The sequence below is a fragment of the Neofelis nebulosa genome, chromosome 13 (genome assembly GCF_028018385.1).
Source record: "Neofelis nebulosa isolate mNeoNeb1 chromosome 13, mNeoNeb1.pri, whole genome shotgun sequence".
In the NCBI taxonomy this organism is placed as follows: Eukaryota; Metazoa; Chordata; class Mammalia; order Carnivora; family Felidae; genus Neofelis; species Neofelis nebulosa.
This window is the reverse complement of record NC_080794.1, coordinates 4,094,677-4,117,199: the sequence shown is the minus strand read 5'-3', so window position 1 is coordinate 4,117,199 and position 22,523 is coordinate 4,094,677. Positions and strand designations below refer to the sequence as shown.

Below are 22,523 nucleotides of genomic sequence, written 5' to 3'. Positions count from 1 at the left end.
TTCAGCCTTCCAAGAACCTGGACAGCGATGAGGACTCTCCTCTAGTGACCCTGTCCTTCGCCCTGTGCATCCTGGGGAGGCGAGCTCTGGGAACGGCAGCTCACAACATGGCCCTCAGGTACCTGCAGAAACAGTACCGGCACCAACGGTGTTTCTGGGTGATTTTTGTCAATGATTTTCTTTATTTTAAAGTTACAGATAGTTCCTTCTGTAATAAATTCTGCTGGGTCCAAAAGAAGGCTTTCTTGAGCCCTGTGACCTTTTGGAGTTCTGCATTTGGAAATGCCACTAATACAGAACAGCCAAAACCCCAGGATTATGGGTACAGGGCCTTCTGTGTTACAAGCCATGGATTTGCTGAAAAGATGAAATGAAACCATTTATAGGAACTTCCTAGCCTGGTCTCTAGCAAAGTTAATGCTTAATAAAAACGTCCGTTCCCTTTTCCCGTTGTTCCTGCAAAAGGAAATCATCACATCTGTGCTCCAGTGTAGACCGCACCCTGCCCTGTCTCTGCGGGGCTTTGATTAACTGGATGTCCCCTCAGCTGTGTTTTCAAACTCTGTTTCTACCAGATCTTCCTGCTCTGTTTGTAAATAGCTCACGGTTCTCTCCTTTTTTAAAAAAATTGACCTAGGGGCGCCTGGGTGGCTCAGTTGGTTGAGCGTCCGACTTCGGCTCAGGTCGTGATCTCACAGTTCGTGGGTTCGAGCCCCGCATCGGGCTCTGTGCTGACCGTTTGCTCAGAGCCTGGAGCCCGCTTCAGATTCTGTGTCTCCTTCTCTTTCTGCCCCTCCCCTGCTCACGCTTTGTCTCACTCTGTTTCTCAAAAATAAATGTGAAAAAGTTTTTAAAAATTGACCTATAATTGACATACAACATATATATATATATATATATATATATATATATATATATATATATTTAATTGGAACCCAAAAGGGTTCTTTTGGTATTCAGCTGGAGCGAGTGTAGACTGGATTACAAGCTTCTGAATGGCAAAAGCCACTCATGTATTGGTTTAACAGCCTTCACAGCCTCTGCACTAAGTAAGTCGAGGCGGACTTGCTGACGGTTCCCGAATGCCCTTCTGCAGGGGACGGCTGTGAGCCCTTACCAGTGGAAAGTTCTGGAAGGGTGTCATCAGTTTCGGTGTGTGACTTGGTGAGGGGTGAAGTGGTATGGTGGGCACGTCTCCTCATTTCTCTCTGGACGCAGCAGCCTTGAGTCACGCACAGGAAAAGGTAAACTCCAAGGTAGAGCTATTCTCACAACTCCCACATCTCTGAATTTTACGATGTTCTTCACAGGTGAGAAATGCTGACTGACCATTTTGATGTGGAGTTAGAACTTGTTATAGGGAATACCCTGGAGAGGAGCTGACTGGCTTCTCCCGCCTGACTCAGCCTCATGCTGTAGACCCCGACAGTTTCCTCTGGGGTCGTCTGGGGCCAAATTTGATGATTGAAAGCCTAGCAGAAAGCTTGTGTGTGGGCTTCGTAAAACAGGATGATGTGGCTGCTGCAAGGGGCTCTTCGCTAAACAGAGAGTGCGGTTGGGGAAGGGCTTCAGAAGATTCTGGAATCACAAAATGCGTCTTCAGACAGTCATAGCCTCCAGGCAGCTGATCTTCTGTTTGACCCATTTGAAGTCGGTTTAAAAAAATAATAATAATAAGTTCCGAATTTTCTTTGCAAACTGCAAAGAAAATGCCTCAAGGATTTATTCTTTTAGTTCCTCCCTAAGCTACTTTCAAAGACTTCTTCCATCTTGCTCTTTGTGTGACTTGTTCAGATATTCCCCATCCAGGTGTTTCTTGCTTGGTCTGCTTTATTTATTTCTTCCTTGATTAAAGCACCAGGCTCACCAGCTGCTTGTTTTAAACCCGGTTTTGATGGGATTTTCTTTGTTTCAAACAATTTCTCCTACTCCCGCATCAGCTCTGCTTATAGTGATGAGATAAATCTGGGAACCATATTCTCGGTACTCTGGGGGAAGACTGGATTATCTGGGACCAGTTCCTTTTACTAAGAGGTCCCCTACCACAGCCAAATCCTGCAGCATACTTCCAATGCCATCTCCGATGACTAAAGGCAACTGACACTCTGCCCTGGGCCAACGGCTTTGGGGGCCTGATGGCATTGAAGTTCTGACTTCATCGGGTGTGTCATGGGGAGTGGGGAGGGACGCAGTATGAGGGGAGGCTGGACCGTGGCAGGGCCCCCACCTCTACCTCAGCCGAACAGCTGTGCTCTACACTGTATATGCTAGAATCCAGTAAATGGTTTTTCTTGCAAAAAAAAAAAAAAAAAAAAAAAAGATTCCACAGCTCAAGAAAAATGTTTAAGTGTAATTTTTTATAGATAGAGTCAAATTGCTGTCCAGTAATGCTGCCCCAGTTTGTAATCCAGCCAAGAGCGCTTGGCCATATCCTCACTAATGCCGGATATTCAATCTTTAATTTTTCTGGTCTCCTGGGTGAAAAATTATCTCATTCTCATTTTAATTTGCATTTCCATTATTCATAGTGAGGGTAAGGATCATTTTACATATTTATTGGTAACGTATTTTTTTTTCTGTCAATTTCCCACTGCCCATGTATATGCTTTACCCATTTTTATTAGGCTCTTAATGATATTTAGAAGGTATTCTCATATTAAGGTATTAATATTTATTGGGGCACCTGGGTAGCTCAGTCGGTTAAGCATCCAACTCTTGGCTTCAGCTCAGGTCATGATCTCATGGTTCATGAGCTCGAGCCCTGGCATCGGGCACATAGAGCCTGCTTGGGATTCTCTCTCTCTCCCTCTCTCTCTCTCTCTCTCTCTCTCTCTCTCTCTCTGCCTCTCCTCCTGCTCACACACATGTGCGCACCCTCTGAAAACAAATAAATAAAATAAACATTAAAAAAAAACTTTAAGGGGTGCCTGGGTGGCTCAGTCGGTTAAACATCTAACTCTTGATTTCAGCTCAGGTCATGATCTCACAGTTCATGGGATCAAACCCTGCATCAGGCTCCATGCTGACAGTGCAGGGCCTGCTTGAGATTATCTCTCTCTCCCTCTCTCTCTCTCAAAATAAATAAACTTTTAAAAAAACTTTAAAAAGATATTTATATATGTTAAAAATATTTTCTATCAAGGTGCACTTGACTTATTTTTACCTACGGCACACTTTTTTAAAATTTTAATTTATAATTTCTGGATTTTGTGTCTTTCTTAAAATTGTTTTTTTTTTTTTATTTCCAGGATATAAAAATAGTATCCTCCATTTTCCCCTGATACTTGTATATTTTTACTTCTTTCCATTGAGTTTTTGCATCCTGTCAAGTCTTAGGATTTGATTTTACTCTTCCTACCTTGTTACATTTTTATGGATTCTGTCAGAGGATACGAGACTCCTGGGTCAGAGACAAAGGACTTTGCTTCTCGTAGCGCAGTGGCAGCATGAGCATTAGTGTGTTACTTTCAGTTCCCCTTGCCCCCAAGGCCCACAGGGGTGATGCAGATCCTGTTTTCCCTGAGCAGAGATGTTCATTGAGCTTAGGGGACCAGCCTTTTCTTAGCGGAAAAAGTTTTCATTTCATCCCTCAAGGATGCTCGCTGAAAACACAGCCCTGGGGAATGGCCTGGGCCAACAAGTAGTAGTATGTGTTGGAGAATGAGCCCCCTCGATTACTGGCTCACAACAAATTCACATACATTGTCATACGTGATGAGAGACAGGGATCCATTTTCTTCCCCCAAATGGATAGCTGATAGTCCAATACCGTTTGCTAAGTAGTTTCTCATTAGTGATTTGGTCACTTAGTTAAAAACACCACTAACTTAAAATACCACTTTTGCCGTATGCTACGTTCTACATTCCCAGTCATAGGTGGTATGCTTCTGGATTTACACTTCTGTTTAAAGTGATCAGTCTCGGGGCGCCTGGGTGGCTCAGTCGGTTGAGCGCCGACTTCGGCTCAGGTCACGATCTCGCGGTCTGTGAGTTCAAGCCCCGCGTCGGGCTCTGGGCTGATGGCTCAGAGCCTGGAGCCTGTTTCAGATTCTGTGTCTCCCTCTCTCTGACCCTCCCCCATTCATGCTCTGTCTCTCTCTGTCTCAAAAATAAACATTAAAATAAATAAATAAATAAATAAATAAATAAATAAATAAAGTGATCAGTCTCTCTAATAACAAAACCGTTTGGTTTACTAGAGTGATACGAAGTTTTGATATCTGATAAGCCTAGTCCTCCTGTTTTTACTTTTTTCTTGCTGTTTTGTGGTGGATGCTATTCTCGCTCATGTTCTCCTCAGGTGAAATTCAGAATTACATTTTATAATAACCTCTGCTGGAATTTTGATGGATATTGTCTGGAATTTACAGATTGAGAAAGAAAATAAACAGCAGTCAGTAACATGGTGTATCTTTGTGATCATTCAGTTTTTTAAATGTCTTTTGGTAAAATTTTCTTTTTCTTTGATTTATAATCTCTGGATGGATTATTTCTGGATATTTTATAGGTTTATTGTGATTAGGAATAGAATCTTTCCTGTCACATTTTTAATTGGTCACTGCTGATATACAGGAAAGTGATTTATCTTTTTTATTTAAAAAATTTTTTTAATGTTTATTTTTTAAGAAAGACAGTGTGAGCGAGGGAGGGCCAGAGAGAGAGGGAGACACAGAATCTGAAGCAGGCTCCAGGTTCTGAGCTGACAGCACAGAGCCTGATGTAGGGCTCAAACTCACGAACCATGAGATCATGACCTGAGCTGAAGTCGGGTGCTTAACTGACTGAGCCATCCAGGCGCCCCAGTGATTTTTTTAAATTTGATCTTATTTTGGGTGCCTTTACTGAACTCTATTATAAACATAATATTCCAATTAATTCTCTTTGACTTTCTGGTGGAAAGACATATCTGCAAATAATGACAATTCTGGCATTCCCCCACCCCCCAATATTTATCCTCAGTCCTTTTTCTTATTACATTGGCTGTGACCCCCCCAGTGCAGTGTTCAAGTGGGCATCTGTGTTAGTTTCCTATTACTGCTATAACGAATTACCACCAACTTGGTGGGTGAAAGCAACAGAAGTTAATAATTACCCTACGGTTTTGGAGATCAAAAGTCCAAAATGGCGTTCGCTCGGCTACAGTCAGGATGTCTGCAGGGCTGTGTTCCTTCCGGAGGCTCTGAGGGGAGAATCCATTGCCTATTCTAGAGGCTGCCCTTCCTCCATCTTTCCAGCTGGGAAATCTCTCTCTGACTCCAACTCTACTTCTCCTGCTTCCTCCTTTCACTCACAAGGATCCCTCTGAGTACATTGGGCTCACCCAGATAGTCCAGGATAATCTCCCCTTCTCAAAATTCTTAATTTAATCACATCTGCAAAATTTCCTTCCAGTGTTTAAGGTAACATATTCACGTGTTGCAGGTGGTAGGATATGGACATCTTTGGGGGCCCGTTATTCTGCCCACAAAAGCATCCTTGCCTTAATCCAGATGTTTCAGGGAACGAGAGTGATATTTTAGCATTAAAAAGTAAGGTTTGTTGCAGGCTTCCAACCGACCATTTTATCAAGCCAGGGAGTTTCCTCCTCTTCCTAGATTGCTAGATAAAGCTTTTATCAGGAAAGGATGCTGAATTATTTTAAAATGTGGGGTCAGGCATCAGATGAACTTCTTCTCCTTGAAACTATTAACGTAATGAGTTACATTCATAGAGGTCTTCATGCTGAAATAGCCTGCGAATTCTAGGATAACCTCTATTTGATCATGATATATTATTCTTTTTATACAATTATGGGTTCAACTTGCTAGTATTTTATTTACTATATGGTTACATGTACGTTCAAAGTATGAGTGGCCCATGACCTTCACGTGTGCGTCTGAGCATGCACACAATATACTCTTGCATAATTTTTAAAAATATTTTAAAAATGTATTTGTTTTGAGAGAGACAGAGAACATGAGTGGAGGAGGGACAGAGAGAGAGGGAGACGCAGAATCCGAAGCAGGCTCCAGGCCCCAAGCTGTCAGCACAAAGCCTGACGCGGGGCTCGAACCCACAAGCCGCAAGATCATGACCTGAGCCGAAGTCGGACACTTAACCCACTGAGCCAATCCAGGGGCCCCTCTTGCATAATTTTAAAATCAGGATATTCCCTTAGGTGTACTTTATGCACAAGTCATTCTCACATATTTAATGTTAAAGAGCTAACAGATGATTTTTGAACCCTGACGCCCCAGATGGGTCTTATACAGCAGCCTAGCATAAGTCACAAGCTCTACTTTATTTGATAGATTTAATGGGGCCATATTTTTGACTTTACAACAGTGACACAGCTCTGATGGACAGTCCTCGAGAAATAAAAATATATACATGCAAAGTTAGGGAGAATGACTAAATTGAGAATGAGGCCTGAGAGAAGAGAAGCTCCATGGAGTGGGGCTGTCTGGAGGCCAGGCCCAGCCATCCGGGGTGGGTGTGGGGATCCTAGAAGTGGGAGGCAGCATCCGGGCCTTGGCTGTGCCCTGAGTGACTTTGGACAAAACCCTTGCCCCCTCTCTGGTCGCCCTTCTGCCTGTGTCAGGTTTAACGTGGAGTCTGAGACCCCCTCTCCCTTTCCCCATTGACCTTCTTGGGTCTGGCCTCCCTGAGACTGCACCCCTCCAATCACCACCCTTTACTGGGGGGCTCAGATCCCTGGGGGCCTGGAGTTCCCTTCCTCACCTCCTTCTGGAAACTTAAGGGTATTTTTGCGCAAACTCCCACAGAGTTTGGGGGAAATCTAACAGGAAAGGGATAAACCTTCAGCTGTTTTCTTAGTCCCTCCACTCAGCTGCCATTAGTTTGGCTCTTAAAGAGCCAGGCCCCCTTTTCTCACTGCCATCCAGCAGTGAGGCTTTCTACCTATTGGAGGAGACTTTGGGGCTGAGAAGGGGGAATCCCAGCCAAACTAGGGTTTCATGTAGCCCCTTTGCAGCTGTTGGAGTCATCCAAGGGCCTCCCCTCAGCTGGGTCTGGGAGGGCTCTAGGGGGCTAGGAGCTGTGTTGCCTGGGTTCTGTCCCCTCATTCTACATCAGGCACTTTATTGCTGGACCTTAGTGGGGTAGGCTTGCCCCTGCTCTTCCAGAGCCTGGAAGGGAAGACTGGAGGGCTTCCTGGAGGAGGCTGTGGAATCGGAGGGGTCGGGGCAGGAGAAAGAGGCCAGCAGCAAGCCTTTGCACATTGGGGTGGGGGCTGGGGCCTGGCAAAACCCTAAATGAGGAGCTGAATACAAGCGAGCAAAGACCACAAAAAAATACAATGTCTTAAAATGTTGATGTGTTTTGGAGATAGAATGGCTTAGTGTGGAGGTTCCAAGTAAACCCTGGTAATTTTTTGAGATTTGGTGTTTGAGACCTATCTTCTTTGAAGAACTGGGTCTCCCACTGCAGAAAGGCACACGTACATCAAAGGATGCCTTCACAGGAAGTCAAAATAGTTTCCCTGGCCCCAAGCTAAGAGATAGCTTGACGAGGGTCTTCAAGTACATGGAAGGCGGCAAGTGGAGCCTGGCAGGTGCTCCGTGTATAGAGATAAAGGCGAAAAGATGGTGACATTTTATAGCAGCACTATGTTTGCCTGAGGAAGAAGTTGTACTGGCTCTTGGGAGCAGAGTAGGGTTCCAAGAGGATAGAGAACCCCAAGATCAGTGTAGTCATGAAAACCAGTAGGCAAATAAGCCAGCCGTAGGTGCGCTATGTCAAGCCCTGTGCGGGAGGCCATCAAAATCAGGTCATCCAGCTGAAATCAGAATCTTGGAGCCTGTAGAAAACATGTAAGTTTGAACATAGGAAAGAATTTATAGCCCAGAAAAAGAAGCAAGCATTCCTGGGACCTTAAACTGTAATACTGCTTGGGGAGGTCTTCTGCCCTGGCCTCGTGTATGGGTTCCACTCTGTGGTCAGCTTCGTAGCTTCTCTGATGGCTGGACTTCTTAAGGAGACACCCAGATTCTCTGGTCCCCTGAGCCCCAAATCTCAAGATTACTTGGGCAGATCGATCAGAACATAGAACATAGACCCCAGGTCCCTTCACAAACCACCCACTGAGGATCTCCAGGAACTGGGTCAGGACATCTCTGGTGGATTTTGAACAGCTGCCCTGTGGCTGACTCCTCGGGTCCTCGGGGCCAGGCTTGGGAAACACTGGGACAATGACAGTTGACCCCATCGATAGGGAGGCTGGAGGGAGCACAGAACTATTGGGTGTTCAAACGTCATGAAGTCAAATGTGTTTTTGAAAAGCTTCTCATCAAAGCTTGCCTTTGATTATTTCTCGCTTGGGAATTACTATTCCACAGTTTGTTTGGAATTTATTTGAAACAGCAACACTGGAGGCCGCACACTTGCTCTCCAGTTATTAGGCGGGATTCTGCGGTGTGAACATCCTTCTGTTTGTATCTGAAGCTTATGCTGAAAGGAGGATAATGGCAGCAGTGAACATTTACAATGTGCTTGCTCTGTGTATACTGGGGGCGGTGCTCAGTACTTGACGCGAGTTTATGTCAAGTAAAAAGGCTTGACGGAGGATGAGGCAGTACGGTTATTGGCCCCATTTTACAGCTGGAAAAACCAACGCGCGGAGAAGTGACCGCCGTGGCGATTCACCACAGTGGAGTCTTGCCCAGTCTCCAGACTCCCGCTGCTGACACTGCTCTCTGCAGGACTCACAGTGGGCTCCCCAGAACAACGACTGATTTGTCCCCTCTGCAGGAATTCCTCAGGTCGCCGCCATCCGTGTGGATGTTTCCCTGGGGCAGCTGGGCTACCCCATGGCACCCACCTTTCCCTCCTCACACCCCTAAGCTCCCTTTGTTGATGGCTTTTCCTCCGCAGGCCTGTGTTGTGGAGAGCTGCCGATGGGACTCACGGCCCCCGAAGCTCACTGTGGTCGGCGCTCAGGGTTGTGCCTCCCTCTGTGCCACCCCCGCCCCGTCCTGCTGGCCCAGGGCCATTTCCTGTAGGATTTGCCGCCACCTTGCGCTCAGTGCGCCCCCACCCCCACCCCGCACTCTTGGACATGTCCTCTGTTTCGTTCAGGACTCAGGCATGGGTCCCAGAGGACAGATGAATGTGGGGCACTGGGGTGTATTTGTCCCCTCCCCCCACTGACACATGTCCACTGTCCTCAAACCACACTTGCGCACCCAGTCCCCCATGTGAAGAGATCCTAGCAAGCCCCCACCCGGCCCCCACATATACCTGGACAAGCTTGATCCTAAGGATAAACACAGAACGAAAGAGACGATAATGAGGACAAGGGACTTGCCAATAACAACAAGTATCAGAGCCAAAATTGAAGCTCAGGCATCCCTCCAGCCCTTCTGGGCCATATGCTGCCCCTCTGTGCAGTACCTGAACTCTAACTTTTTTTTTGATTAAGTATTTATTTATTTCTTGGGAGACAGAGAGACAAGGGGAAGAGAGAGAGAGGGAGACACAGAATCTGAAGCAGGCTCCAGGCTCTGAGCTGTCAGCACAGAGCCTGACGCGGGGCTCGAACTCTCAACGAGGAGATCGTGACCTGGGCTGAAGTCGGACACCCAACCGACTGAGCCACCCAGGCACCCCTGTTCGGTACCTGAACTCTAAAACCAAGTAAAGCACGTTGGCCCTACCTGAGGGACACCACTGCTTTCTTTCGGAGCGCTCTTTACCAGGTGGGAGGTAGCTGGGATCCAAACCATGGGTTGGTTTGATTCCAGAGCCGGTAGACTAGCTTCCTGGGTAAAGAATCCATGAAGGAATTATAAATACGCCATCGATGCGGGGCGTGTGCTGAATGTATACGCCAATTTAAACTTTTGAAAATGGCTGGTGACTGACCTCAGGATGGTGAGGTGTGGGGGGAGTACAGAGGTTAGTTCATTCGAACACACATCTTCCAGTTACACACTCTCAAAGCAAGTCTGGGTTTCTGGCCAGGTGGGTAGCTGGAAGGGAGCCGTGGCTTTGCTCCCACGCGTCCTCAGCGCGATGAGATGTTGAACATTTGTTCCCGCCTGCCTCTTTCTCATCCTTGCTGGCCTGTTTCCTCTTACAGAAGAGGGTTATAATAATCGAAATTGTGCAGGCATCCACGAAAATGAGACGAGATGATGGGATGAAAAGCGCTTAGTAATCCACAAACCAGCAGAAAAATGGAAATCGTCCCCATCTTTCTGTCTCACTGGGCAACTGGACCATGTTTGTTTGTTCTTGTCGGGGGTGGGGACGGGGGATCTTCAGCAGGAGAACGTGGCCAGGGGTGATGGAATCAGCCGTGATGCCAGTGCGTGTGGCCGAATAGCACGGAGGGAGGAAAGCGCCCGTAAGGTGTGCTTTGCTCTCCGTGTGGACGTGCTCTCTGGGTCTGGAATACCGACCGAGGCAAACAGGCGGGGCTCCTTCCGCAGCCCCGTGACTAATCAGCAAGCATCGGAAGCCCAGCCCGCAAATCAAACTTAATTGTTCGCATATGTTCTCCAAGCTCTCCGTTTATGGCGAAGGTACCAGAAGGCTCTTCGCCGTGCTGAACTGTAAACACATAGTGCAGGGGCCTGTTTGGAAATGGGCTCAAGTGAACAAATCAGTCGTTGTTCTGGGGAGCCCTCTGTGAGTCCTGCAGAAACGACCCCAGCTTTAAAGCCGTCTCCGAGTGCTAAAATGCATCAAGGCTGGATCCCAGATAATGACCCCATTGTCCCAAACTGAAAATCCGCGAACTCCAGCGGTCCTCTGTTTCCCCAAAAGAGCAGCCTTCTTGGCTCAGCAGAGGTACTGTGAGCGTCTGGGCCGCGTGGTTCCTTGTTGTGGGGACCAGCCCGTGCCTCGCGGCCGTGAACCTGCCTGACTTCTTCCCACGAGACACCACAGCACGCCAGCACCCCCGACCCGGTTGTAACACACGAGGACGTCTCCAGATGTCCCCCAGGGGCCCAGATTGCCGGCAGTTGAGAACCAGTGAGCGAGGGTGCAGGTGAGAGCGGGGCTGGTCCAGTCAGTGTGAGCAAAAGTGGGGCTTAGAGGGGAGGATAAAGGAACCTCGGGCTAGAGCAGAGCCAAGTGGATGCCTCTGTGAATAACAAAAGCCGAGTTCCAAGACGGTGCAAACAAACAGCCTTTGCTTCAACTGGCCATCCTCAAATTGTCCTTGTAAGGCGATGGTGGAGGATGCTGAAATGGGCCGGACCACTTAAAGCGTGAGCCTTGGGCCCGGCGTGAGGTAGAGTATCAGCAGCGAGGACAACAGGAGTTTGGACGAGCGGAAGATCACGGAGACCCAGCCTTGCGGTCGCCGGCGTCTGCTGGGATGGCAGAGTCCCTGTGAGGCAGAGGCTGGGACATCCGCGCACGTTGGCACGCACACGTGCATGAATGCACACGTAGTGAAGACGGCGAGCTCGTTACTCTAGTGCCCGCCCTGCGGAGCGGGGATCGAGCCCTGCCGGAGAGTGGCTCAGGGCCAAGCGGGAAGCGGTGCAGACCCGGCCCCTCTGATGGAGTCAGGTGCAGGGGCAGGACCAGACGTTTGCTCTCGGGTCGAGAGGTATGCTGTTACAACCTCAGCCACATATACAGGTCTTTTCCATTAAAAAGAAGATGCGCTCAGGTACCAGCTACTCGCCGTCGTGAGAAGGAATAATATTTTTCTAGTGGGGTTTCTATTGAGATTTTAGCAAGTCTTTAGGGCCACGGAAGCTGGTGCTTTATGTTGGCACCACGGCCTTGGTTGTGTGCGTGTGGGTTCACGTCTTTAACACACGGCCATACACGTGTCAGGTTTCTTCTGGAACCTGTTCTGACCTGTCCCCGGCCTCACCCCACACAGCTGGACACAGCAACCCCCGCGCTGGCGATTGCCCGGCCAACAGATTCTGTGACAGGACAGGATGATCCCAGGTTGGGGGGGGGGGGGGGAGGACCACAGGGGGATGGGGGTGAGGGTGGCTGTTTATCCCCATGAAGGTCAACCTTGACTGACTGTCTACTCCAGCTGTTGGCCTGGCGGGGGGGGGGGGGGGGCGGGGGCTCGTCATCTCTCAGCGGAATCTGAAAAAGACAAAGCCCTATGACGGTCCAAATCAGAAACATGCTGCAGGCCTCCTGGAGACCTCGCGCTCTCTGCCCCCTCCCCCGAAAGCCCTCCCCCGGCTCGTTACATCCCTCTGCCTCCCTCCCCTTCAGTCTCTGGAGGATAAAAGGCAGGTAATGAAACACCTTTCTTTTAGGATGCCTTTACCTTTAAGGTGCGAGGGATAATACCCCCCAATCCGGGGAAATGCCGGTTCAGGCTTTGCCTTCTGCATTGAGAATCACTGGAAAAGAACAGCCTTACGTGCCACAGTGTCATTTTTCTCCAAAAAGAGAAATGACGAGTAAAGCATCTGTTGTTGGGGGCCTTCCCGCTTTCCGTCCTGATAAGTAAGCAGCCTGTGGCTGCCATGTACATGCTCCGGGAAACAAGATGCTGGCGCCTTGAACTCCTTCCTCTGCTCTTTTCTCTGCAGACGCTGCTCTGGGTGTTTGGGCGAGCCCTGTAATCTTCCTTTGCCGCCACCCCCATCCCTGCGTCTGGAGGAGTGTTTTCTCTTCCTGGGTGTGTAGGCAGCCTTTCCGGGATAAAACCCACCCGTGTTCTGCCATCTAGCTGTTCCTTTGCAGGGCTTAGCTCTCATCTGGTGACGGGGGCCTTTTTCGGCAGTTTGCAGCTGACAGCAGAGAGTACTCGTCATTGTAAAACTTGAGCTCGTAGGCCCTGCTGTCCTGTGCCTCCCCCCTTGGTGCCTCCCAGGTGGTCACTGAGCCCACAGCCCCGGGAAGTCTTTGTTCTGTGAAGGGAGAGCCTTTCGGGAAGGCTTGCCTCCTGGAACTCTTTCTGGAAGGTTCTGGGCTCCTCCAAGCCACAGCACCCCAAGCCCCCACCTGCCTAGACCCTGGCTGCTTCCGTTTCCCACAGTCTGCTCTGACTCGAAGCCACGGCGTCCCTCTCAAGAGGGTTCCAGAAGGAAATTAATGCGAGCGGTACATTTTGCAACGAAATGCTAAAATAGCAATCAGTGGAACTATTTCCCTGACGTGCAGGTCTAATGTGCTGCGTTGAATCAAAAGTCTTGCTCAGTGAGCCAACTCATTAAATCCTTATGAGCGGCCATCCTCAGAGATTTTCCTTCTCACACATTCTCCTGCTCATTCTGTCCCAGTTCAGCCCTATCAGGACTGCTGTTTCTTGTACTTGCCTCGTAACTACCTCTCAGGGATGTGAGAGGCCAGGGTCGTTCGGGGTGGCTGTGAGGGAGGATATGAGTGGAAATAAAGGAGAGAGGAAGAACACCTCTTCCTGTCCCCATTATGTGGGATCCGTCGCCTCTCCCAAACCCGGGTTCCTGACGTTCATCCAAGACGTAAAGGACCCAGACCATGAAAGATTTCCCTTGGGCAAGCCATGTGTTCTGGGTCCAGGCAATGCTCAATTATGTGCAGGAAATGGAAGCAGAGGAGGAAAAGCTCAGAAACGTGAAAACCTGGATGATCCTGAAAAACCCTTTGGCCGTTCATTCTAACCCTCCCCTGTGTTCCATTTCCAGCAGCCAGTCACAAAAGGGCGTGCCTGGGGAACGGAAGTGCTCAGACAATCCAAATGACCGATTCGGGATAACGACGGGTGTCGTTGTTTTCTCTGCGTCCTGTGGTAGAATCCAGTTTTTATTATGAGTGACCTAACCTGGAGGAGACCTTGGGAAACGCGAAGGAGAATGGTCCCCAGGTGGCCCTGTCAGTCACCCCCCCGAGAAGGTCACCGCTGGGCCTCCTGGAATAGAGCACCTGCATGTGGGGGCTCGCGGTGACCACGGCCTCCACCGTCACACTCAGACATCAAGCACGAGTGGCTTGGGGTGGCTCCCACAGCTACTGAGGCTGACCATGACCCCGGATGTCGGGGTGGGGGTGAGGGTCTGGGCGCAGGCTCTGGCCGGGCAGTGGTACACTCTGGGCTGCTCAGGCTTTTAAAGGCTGGAAGGTCCTTCTTGGCGTGACAGACGGGAGGCTTGGACCTTGCTCAACGCGACAGGTTTCTGAACACTGTTCAGTGGGAACAAACAGTAATTTGGACTTTGCTTTTCAGCCTGGACTCTTTCCTGTATGGCCTTCACACCCTCTTCAAAGGTGACTTTAGAATAACAGCGCGAGACGAGTGGGTATTTGCCGACATGGACCTTCTGCATAAAGTTGTCGCCCCGGCCATCAGGATGTCCCTGAAGCTTCACCAGGTAAAAACCAAAACAACAATCCATTTTTTATAAAAGGATAAGCCTGAAACATGATGGGGGGAAAAGCCTTTTTCAAAAACATGGTCCCTTTTCTTGGCATGACGTTTGTGAGCAGGCGTGTAACTAAGCGTCGAAGCCGTCCAGATATTCTTGACCTCAGCGGTGGTGATTGGTCTGCAAGAGCTGCTGGGGGTGGTGATGTCCCGCTGGGACAGAGAAGGGGAGCTGGCCACCGAAAATGACATCTCAGAAGTACCCAAACTGTATTGCAAAGGCAGAGAAACCAAGGCTGAAAGCTGTTTCCCTAGGCACCTTCCAGCGGTTAGGACAATGGGACAAGGACGTGTCCTCTACCCCGTCGGGATTCGGAAGGAGTGTGGGAAGAGAGTCCACGCGGAGTGGACTTGGCCCTTTGGGTCACCGGCCGAGTCGCCATGTGGTCACTCACCCACGGATCAGCTCGCTGGTCTTCCCCGAGCCTGCACATGGACCTCTTTCCCCCCGCAGGACCAGTTCACTTGCCCCGATGAATATGAAGACCCAGGGGTCCTCTATGAGGCCATCCAGTCCTTCGAGAAGAAAGTCGTGATCTGCCACGAGGGCGACCCGGCCTGGAGGGGCGCTGTGCTGTCCAACAAGGAGGAGCTGCTCACCCTGCGTCACGTGGTGGACGAGGGCACTGACGAGTACAAGGTCATCATGCTCCACCGGACCTTCCTGAGCTTCAAGGTGATCAAGGTACAGTGGCCCTACCTCCCGGCTGGCACCAGCATTCACGTCTCAGTGACACAGTCTTGGAGCAGCGGAGGTGGGCAAAGGGGCCAGGGTACCTTGAGCCTGTGAGAACCAGTGTGTCCACAAGGGCTTTGGTGAGGAGTCCTGTTAGACACGCGTGTAGATGAGGGTCAGGATCTGCCTTGTTTTTAAACACTTTTCCAGTTCACCAAAGTTCCAGAACTTTCTGTAATAACCTATCCCTGGACCTGGGGGCTTTCTTACCAGTGTTTCTTTTCTTCGTATAGCTTTGAACCACTGGACCAAAGCAACAGCTTTCTTATTCGCCCTGTTTCCCCATGAAAGTGGCATCATACCCATCTTACAGGACTGCCCGCGGCTCCAGCTTGACTGCGAAAACAGCTTTAGGCCAAAGTCCTGTGGTCACAGATACTCAGACCCATAGCCCTGGTCGCTCTCCGTAGGTTAAAATCAACAGACTGAAAACGCATGCCACCATCTGCTTTTATCTCCGTTCCTTCCCCCGCCTGCAGGTTAACAAAGAATGTGTCCGCGGCCTCTGGGCCGGGCAGCAGCAAGAGCTCATATTCCTTCGCAACCGCAACCCGGAGCGCGGAAGCATCCAGAACAACAAGCAGGTCCTCCGAAACTTGATTAACTCCTCCTGTGACCAGCCCCTGGGGTACCCCATGTACGTCTCCCCACTAACCACGTCCTATCTAGGGACCCACAGGCAGCTGCAGAGCGTCTGGAGCGGCCCCGTCACTTTGGACGGCATCAGGACGTGGTTCCGAACCAAGTGGTTAAGGTAGGTCTTTACCACCAAGGCCTTCATCCAGACGTTGGGGGGGGGGTGCGCGCGGGGAGAGCTCCCCCACTTCTGGTTAGAGTTACACTGTTGTGTGATTAAAACCGCTATTCCCGTGTGGCCTAACAGATCATTTGTTTCCCTGAGCAGTCTCGGATGACGAATCAGGGAAACCTCACGCAGATGAGAATCTGTGTCCCTCGCACTTGCTGAGGTCTGGCTGGCGTTCGTGCACGGCGTTCACGCACAGCGTTTGTGCAGGGCATTCGTCACAGCGTTCATAAACCGCGTTCGTGCACAGGGTTCGCGCACGGCGTTCGCGCGCAGTGTTCGTGCACGGCGATCACGCAGAGCATTTGTACACAGCGTTCGTAAACAACGTTCAGGCACAGCACTCATGCACGGCGCTCGCGCAGAGTGGCACGGGTTATGGGTCTGCAGGAGTAGCTGTTGTACATCTGTTACGGGGCCGGGGCCTGAACTCCCCCAGCACACGGCTTCCAACCAATAAGCCTTTCTGCTTGGGATAATGTCTCTGGTTAGCTGGGATGAATTCTAGGCGGTTTGGCCCAAGAATGGCAGAGCTCCAGATCTCAGGCCTCGAAGCCCAGGGTTCTTTCAGAAGGTCAAGTCTGCAGCATGTGGATCCCGATGTGTCATTCATTTCTCAGGCACTGGCATCTGGGGAGCAGACCCCTCCCCCGCCCCCCTGCATCCCAAGTGTGCTGCTCACCTGTAGAGTGTGGTCTTTTTTAATCCTGATTTCCACAGGGGTGTGGTGGGGCACTGGGCGGGGGGGCGGGTAGAAATGTCTGGTGAGGGCCCTTGAAGTCCCTCTCCCCTGACAGGATGCGGAAGGGCTGTAACGCCGGCCAGCATGGTACAGGCAACATCGAAGACGTGGATGGGAGGGCTGCCCCGTCTGCGGGAGGCGGCCATGCTCCAGGCGGCGAGAGCCAGGAGAGCAGCACGGAGCAGCCCAGAAAAGATGGGACCCACCACTGGTCACCACACGAAGGGACACAGAGGACAGGTGGGTGCAGCGGGCCTCACGGTTACTGATCAAGGCTCCTCTGGTCCCCGTGACCGACACCACGGGTTATGCTGTCATTCTAGCCTTGGAGAACTCCTTCTTACAAAAAGAAAAAATCAGGATTGGGCCACAGGATGCCCTAAATTTACTGACTCTTGAAGGTTCTACTCAGGAAAACCTCTGGTAGACTCAGCTTTTTTTTTTTTTTTAAGTTCATTTATTTATTTTGAGAGAGCACACAAGTTGGGGAGGGGCAGAGAGAGAGGGAGGGAGGGAATCCCAAACAGGTTTCGCACTGTCAGCAAGAGCCCAACAAGGGGCTCGAACTCACAAACCGTGAGATCATGACCTGAGCTGAAATCGAGAGTTGGATGCTTAACCGACGGAGCCACCCAGACGCCCCTATTAGAACTCAACTTTTATCCTTTATCCGTATCCTATTAAACTTAGCCAGCCATCTGTCTGTCCGTCTGTCCCCCCTCTTACTCACTTGGTGGCCATCGGATCGTGTGCCTACTGTGTGTGGCTGTGCTGTAGCTACCGATCCAGGCTGGCACGTGCCTCCTTCCGGGGGTGGACCCTCATTCCTCTCTGCATCTGTGGGGTGCACAGACAGGCCTCCTGCCCCCCGTTTCCTGCTTCTCTCTGGTTCCTGCCTCCACCCCCCCCACCCCCCCACCCCCCCCCCCCCCCCCACCACGTACACCTGCCATTTCAGAGGACAAGAAACGAGGCGGAAAAGGGTGCCAGCAGACCTGATGGACGAGGTGCACTGGTCCATGCCTGGGGAGAGTTTAAAGTTTAGAATCGCTTTGCAACTGATGCCCACCTAGTGAGGCTCACCCAGGTGGATGAGGTTCTGAAGCCCGCTCCCCTGGGGAGAGGGTAGGAGAGGCGGCACCGAGGGCTCGAGAGGACACGCCAGGTGGCTTCAGGACGGGCAGCTGCTGCATCCTAGCTCCTGCCCACACATGGGTGCTTGGCTTTGCCCTTCGCAACCTGTTAAGCTGTTTCACCTTTTGGCCTTGGGGCTTCCTTACCATCCACAAGCCTTCGCTAAACATCTCTCTGTGCGTGTCCCACAGGCCAGCTCTGTACGGAGGGAGTTAGCCAGGGACGGTCCCTGCCTCCTGGAAGTGCCCCAAGCAAGGCTGAGGATTTGACCGAAACAGTGAGGGTTTACATAAACACAGGCAAGCGGTAGGTAGATAGACAGATGATAGAAAGATAGATGATAGGAAGGAATGAAGGAGAAAGAAAGAAAGAAAGAAAGAAAGAAAGAAAGAAAGAAAGAAATAAAAAGAAAGAAGGAAGGAAATAAAGAGAAAGAAAGAAAGAAAGAAAGAAGGAAGGAAGGAAGGAAGGAAAGAAAGAGAAAGAAAGAAAGAAAGAAAGAAAGAAAGAAAGAAAGAAAGAAAGAAAGAAAGAAAGAAAGAAAAGAAAGAAAATAGTATAATACATATAGGGAGGGACACCTGAGTGTCTCAGTCAGTTAAGCGTCCAGCTCTTGATTTCAGCTCAGATCGTGATCTCAGGGTTCATGAGTTCAAGCCCTGCTTTGGGCTCTGCACTGATGGTTAGGCGCCTGCTTGGGATTCTCTCTCACCCTCTCTCTCTCTGCCCCTCCCCTGTTTGTGCGCTCTCTCTCTTTCTCTAAATAAGTAAACTTAAAAAAAAATACACATACATAGGGAGGGGCGGGGGGAGAGATGACTGATAGATGACAGATGGATAAGCCTGAGAGATGGAAAGTAGAAGATGGGAAGGAAGAAGGTGGGGAGAGAGAGGGAGATGGGTGGATAGGCAGAGTGGCTGGCCTTAGCTGCTCAGAGGGGGCAGAACCCCCTGCCCCTTGACTGAAGCCATCCTCCCTGAACACGGAGTGAGCGGTGCCCGGGCCCGGCCCGAGGCCTCAGTATGTGGCTCGCTCTCAGGCTGGGACTTTCTTACTACTTGGTTGACCCTTGTTGTTACTGAATGAGGAATGTTAAGGTTCAAGATCACGAAGTGATTTTCCAGATGGGAACGTGCAAGGTGGCTTCCACATGGAGAAGAGGCTGCGTGTTTGTCCAGGTGGCTCGTCTGCAGTGGAGAAAGTCTGGGGCCGGGGGATCTGGCGGGAGGAAGGCTGGGTGTGCTGGACGAGCCTCGGACCCAGTGAGACTCCTCCTCTTCATAAGGAGTAAAAGGGTGCCCGCTGTGCTGGGCCCGGCAGAGGCTAGAGTTCCTCCCTCTCCTCACAGCCCAGATGCTATGGGTCGTGAATGTTCTTTCTTCCCATTTACAGCCAGAGGCCAGCACCGGGGAGCAAATACAGACTTTGGGGGCAGATACTACAGCAGGATCTTCCAGAGGCCAAACCAGCTGTTGTTTTCCTTATTTCTTCTCAAACCTGCTCCTGCCAAGGTCACTCCTGGCTTTCCATGCTCTCCAAGGTGCCTGGGCTCCCAGCCCTCATGACTATCAGCCCCCCACCCCGCCCCCCGCCCCCCGCCCCCCGAGGCTGCCTCAGGCTCCCAGACCAGCGGTCCTCCTGTTCAGGGGCCTGAGGGGGCCCATCGCCAGGCCCCAGCGGCTTTGAAGCCGCCCGCCCCGGGTGTATCAGGACATCCCTGCTGCGGTGACAGATCTTAATAACAATCGTTGTGCCCGACCCTCACCTGTGTGCTTTCCAAGTGCAAATTCACTAGTGTCACCATGACCCAAAGAGAGAGCCCCTCCCCATACTCACCTTGCAGCTGAGGGGACGGGGCATGAAGTCACATCACTGCCCAGAGTCACGCAGCTGGGACTCAGACCCAGAAGCCGCCACTCTAACCACCGGGCACGGTCCCTGCCCTCTGGCCCTGGGGTGCTGTGTCACCTCATCAAGTGCTGCCCTCGTCCCCAAGCCCGGGCACGAGCCGATGGGGCCGCCGGCCTGCACCTGCCCCAGCCCTCCATCTGTGCTGCTGGCCACGTCCCTGCCCTGAGTTTGTCCTGTCCCCTGGCTGGCGAGTCTCCTCTCACACCTGGTCTCCCTTGTGACCCACGAGCAGGCAAAGCTGACACTCCGTTCCTCCCCAAGCAGCCAGCCGGGCTTCCTTTATGTCCCCACTTGGGGGTGGGGGCACAGGGGGGAACCCGTGCTGACATGCCTACAGAGGAGGAGTCACTGCCCCGCTGCAGGGGGTCAGAGGACCCAGAGCAGGGAGGATGGGCCAGCCCGCCCCTCCCCTCCCCTCCCTTCTCCACCCCACCTCACACACACGAGGCACTTCTCTCTTGCTCTCTTTGGCCCTTCCCGCAGCCCTGATGACTCCTGGCAGCCAGAGCGGTGTCCTTTGAACTTAAGGCGGGTCAAGGCATTCTTCGGCTGAATCTCGGTGTCATGGCCTCCCTTCCCACCAGCGGCAAAGCTGGAGCCCTTTGCCAGGGCAGCTGTCACAAAGTACCACGCACGAAATGGCTTGCCCCACAGAAACGGTTGTGTCCCAGTTCGGGATGCTGGAAGCCGGTGATCAAGGCGATCAAGGTGCCGGGAGGTCTGCTTCCTCCCGAGGGCTGTGGGAGGATGTACGCCAGGCCTCTCCCAGCTTCTGGGGTCTGCTGGCTGGCTTTGGCGTTCCTTACCTTGTAGACACATCACCCCCTCTCTCTGCCTCCGTCTGCACGTGGTGCTCTCCCCGGGACACCTCCCGGGTCTGCGTCCGAATCCCCCCTCTCTTTGAGGACGCCAGTCCCGCGGGAGGAAGGCCCCCCGGTATGACCTCATGGGACAAATTACACCTGTAACCGCCCTATTCCCAAGTAAGGTCACATTCTGAGGTGCTAGGCGTTAGGACTTGAGTGTGTGGATCTGGGGGGCACACTTCTGCCCTCGCCTGGCCTGCATGGCTCCCCGTGACGGACCATCTCCCTGATACCTACTTTCTGCCCTCTGGCCGGCTCACGTTGCCCTGGTCCCCGGGCCTCCTCGCTGACCCTCGTCACGCAGGCTCCCCTTCAGGGCCTCTGCGCTCCTGCTTCTTCCAGCTCCAACATGCTTGTCCCCACGTCGCGGGTCCCCCGCTCACTCGCCCAGCCTCTCATCGAATGCGGCCTGCCAGAGAGGCCCCAGCAGGCCGGTCACACAGCACCACCCCCACTCTGCCCTGCCACCACTGCATCAGGGACCGGGAGCTGTCCACTGTCCCCGGCCTGCGACAGCACAGCGCAGTGGGTGCTGGGTGTGGCCGGCCCTAACTTCTGCAGGGGACGGACAGATGGCCCCCGCCCCATCTCCCCCAGCGAGGGGCCCTCGTGCATGTGTGTAGGCCTCCTAGTCTGCGTGTCTGTACCCCATCTGTACCCTGCTGACAGCGGCAGGAAGGCCCGCCGTCCAGCCCGGGAAGCAGGGCGCCTGGGGCTGTGGTCTGAGCAGGCTCTGGGTCTGGGTGGAGACTCCCGAGTGCCAGGCGCCCAGCACAGGGCCCCGCAGGAGCGTGTGGGGGCTCGGCCTGTCCCGGATTTCCTGGCCCTGTGGGGGGAGGTGTGGCCGCAGGAGCGCCTGGGTGAGGCCCCTCTAAAGTGCCAGGCTAGGTGGCCGCTCAGGTCTGTGGTGGCCCTGTGCTCAGCGGTCACTGGTTGAACGAGCGGATGGTTGCCCCCAAGCTCTGAAAGCTGAGTTCGGCCATTCGCACCGAGGCCTCCCTTTAGGGCCAGACGCTGGGTCACATTCCCAAGTGGGACCTCAGCGGTAGCTGGCGTCTGTCCGTCACAGCCGCGAGCACTGGCGCCAAGAGCCGCTCACCCTGCTGGCTTGTCCCGGGTGCCCCAAGCCCCCTGCCAGAATCCCACCAGGGCCCGGCTCTGCACCTTCAGAAAGTTCTCCGGGAAACCTCTCCTGGTGGACACTCTCCCGGTGATGCCTTGGGGACAGGGCCCTGCCCACACCAAACTGGCACAGTCCTGGGAAGAAGGGGGACCCCAGAGGGCAGCCGAGGACCACCCCCTGGGTCCCCTGCGGGCTACCGCCCACCCCTAGAGCATCCGGGATGTCTCTTGGGAGGCAGTAGGAGCCCCAGCTGGTTCACCGAAGAGCTCGAGTTCTGCAGAGAGGTTACCTCCTCCAACCATTCGGGTTGGCGTCCCCAAGGGGGCCCGGGAGCTGAGGGAAGCTGGGGGTCGTGAGTCCCAGACAGGAGATGGCAGGGGCCACCCCTCCGGCCCTCGCCCCCCTCCAAGCTCTGGCTGATGCAGAAACTGCCCAGCGTCCCCACCCTCCCCTTGGCAGCTGCCCAGGGTTCTGCCTCGTGTGAGGGCTCCCGGGGTGAGTCCTCCTTTCCTAATGTTCACCTGGGAGCTTCACAGGCGGTGGCGTGAGCAAAGCGTCCATTCTGGGAGGGGGGTGTCACAGGGTGGGGATGGAAGCCACAACTGCACTCGAAGGGATGCGGCGTGTGAGACGGTGTCCTTGAAAGTAGCATCTGGGACCCCCAGGAGCTCCTCAGCACAGCAGGGGAATAATCTGGAGGCAGGCTGGCGTGCAGGTCCCCTGAGAGAAATCTAGAGAGGCCCAAAGTGGGTACGCGAGAGGGACAGGTTGCCTCCCCCACACTCAGGACACAGACGCCTCTCCCTCCTGCCCCCTGGAAAAGGTAAACGTCACCTTGTTTTTACTACTACTGTGGTTGAAGCCATA

The 22,523-nt window shown here is 52.4% G+C and overlaps 1 protein-coding gene across 4 annotated transcripts in view; it reads left to right on the top strand.

The window, feature by feature from the left end:
- The window catches only part of PCNX2 (pecanex 2), a 303,842-nt gene that overhangs the window by 274,833 nt on the left and 6,486 nt on the right, over positions 1 to 22,523 (top strand). For all 4 annotated transcript variants that reach the window (XM_058696163.1, XM_058696164.1, XM_058696165.1 and 1 more), the window contains exons 28-32: positions 6 to 118; positions 14,141 to 14,285; positions 14,793 to 15,023; positions 15,554 to 15,828; positions 16,677 to 16,861. In XM_058696163.1, the coding sequence (XP_058552146.1) occupies positions 6 to 118; positions 14,141 to 14,285; positions 14,793 to 15,023; positions 15,554 to 15,828; positions 16,677 to 16,861 (949 nt within the window). The remainder of the gene's footprint in view (positions 1 to 5; positions 119 to 14,140; positions 14,286 to 14,792; positions 15,024 to 15,553; positions 15,829 to 16,676; positions 16,862 to 22,523) is intronic.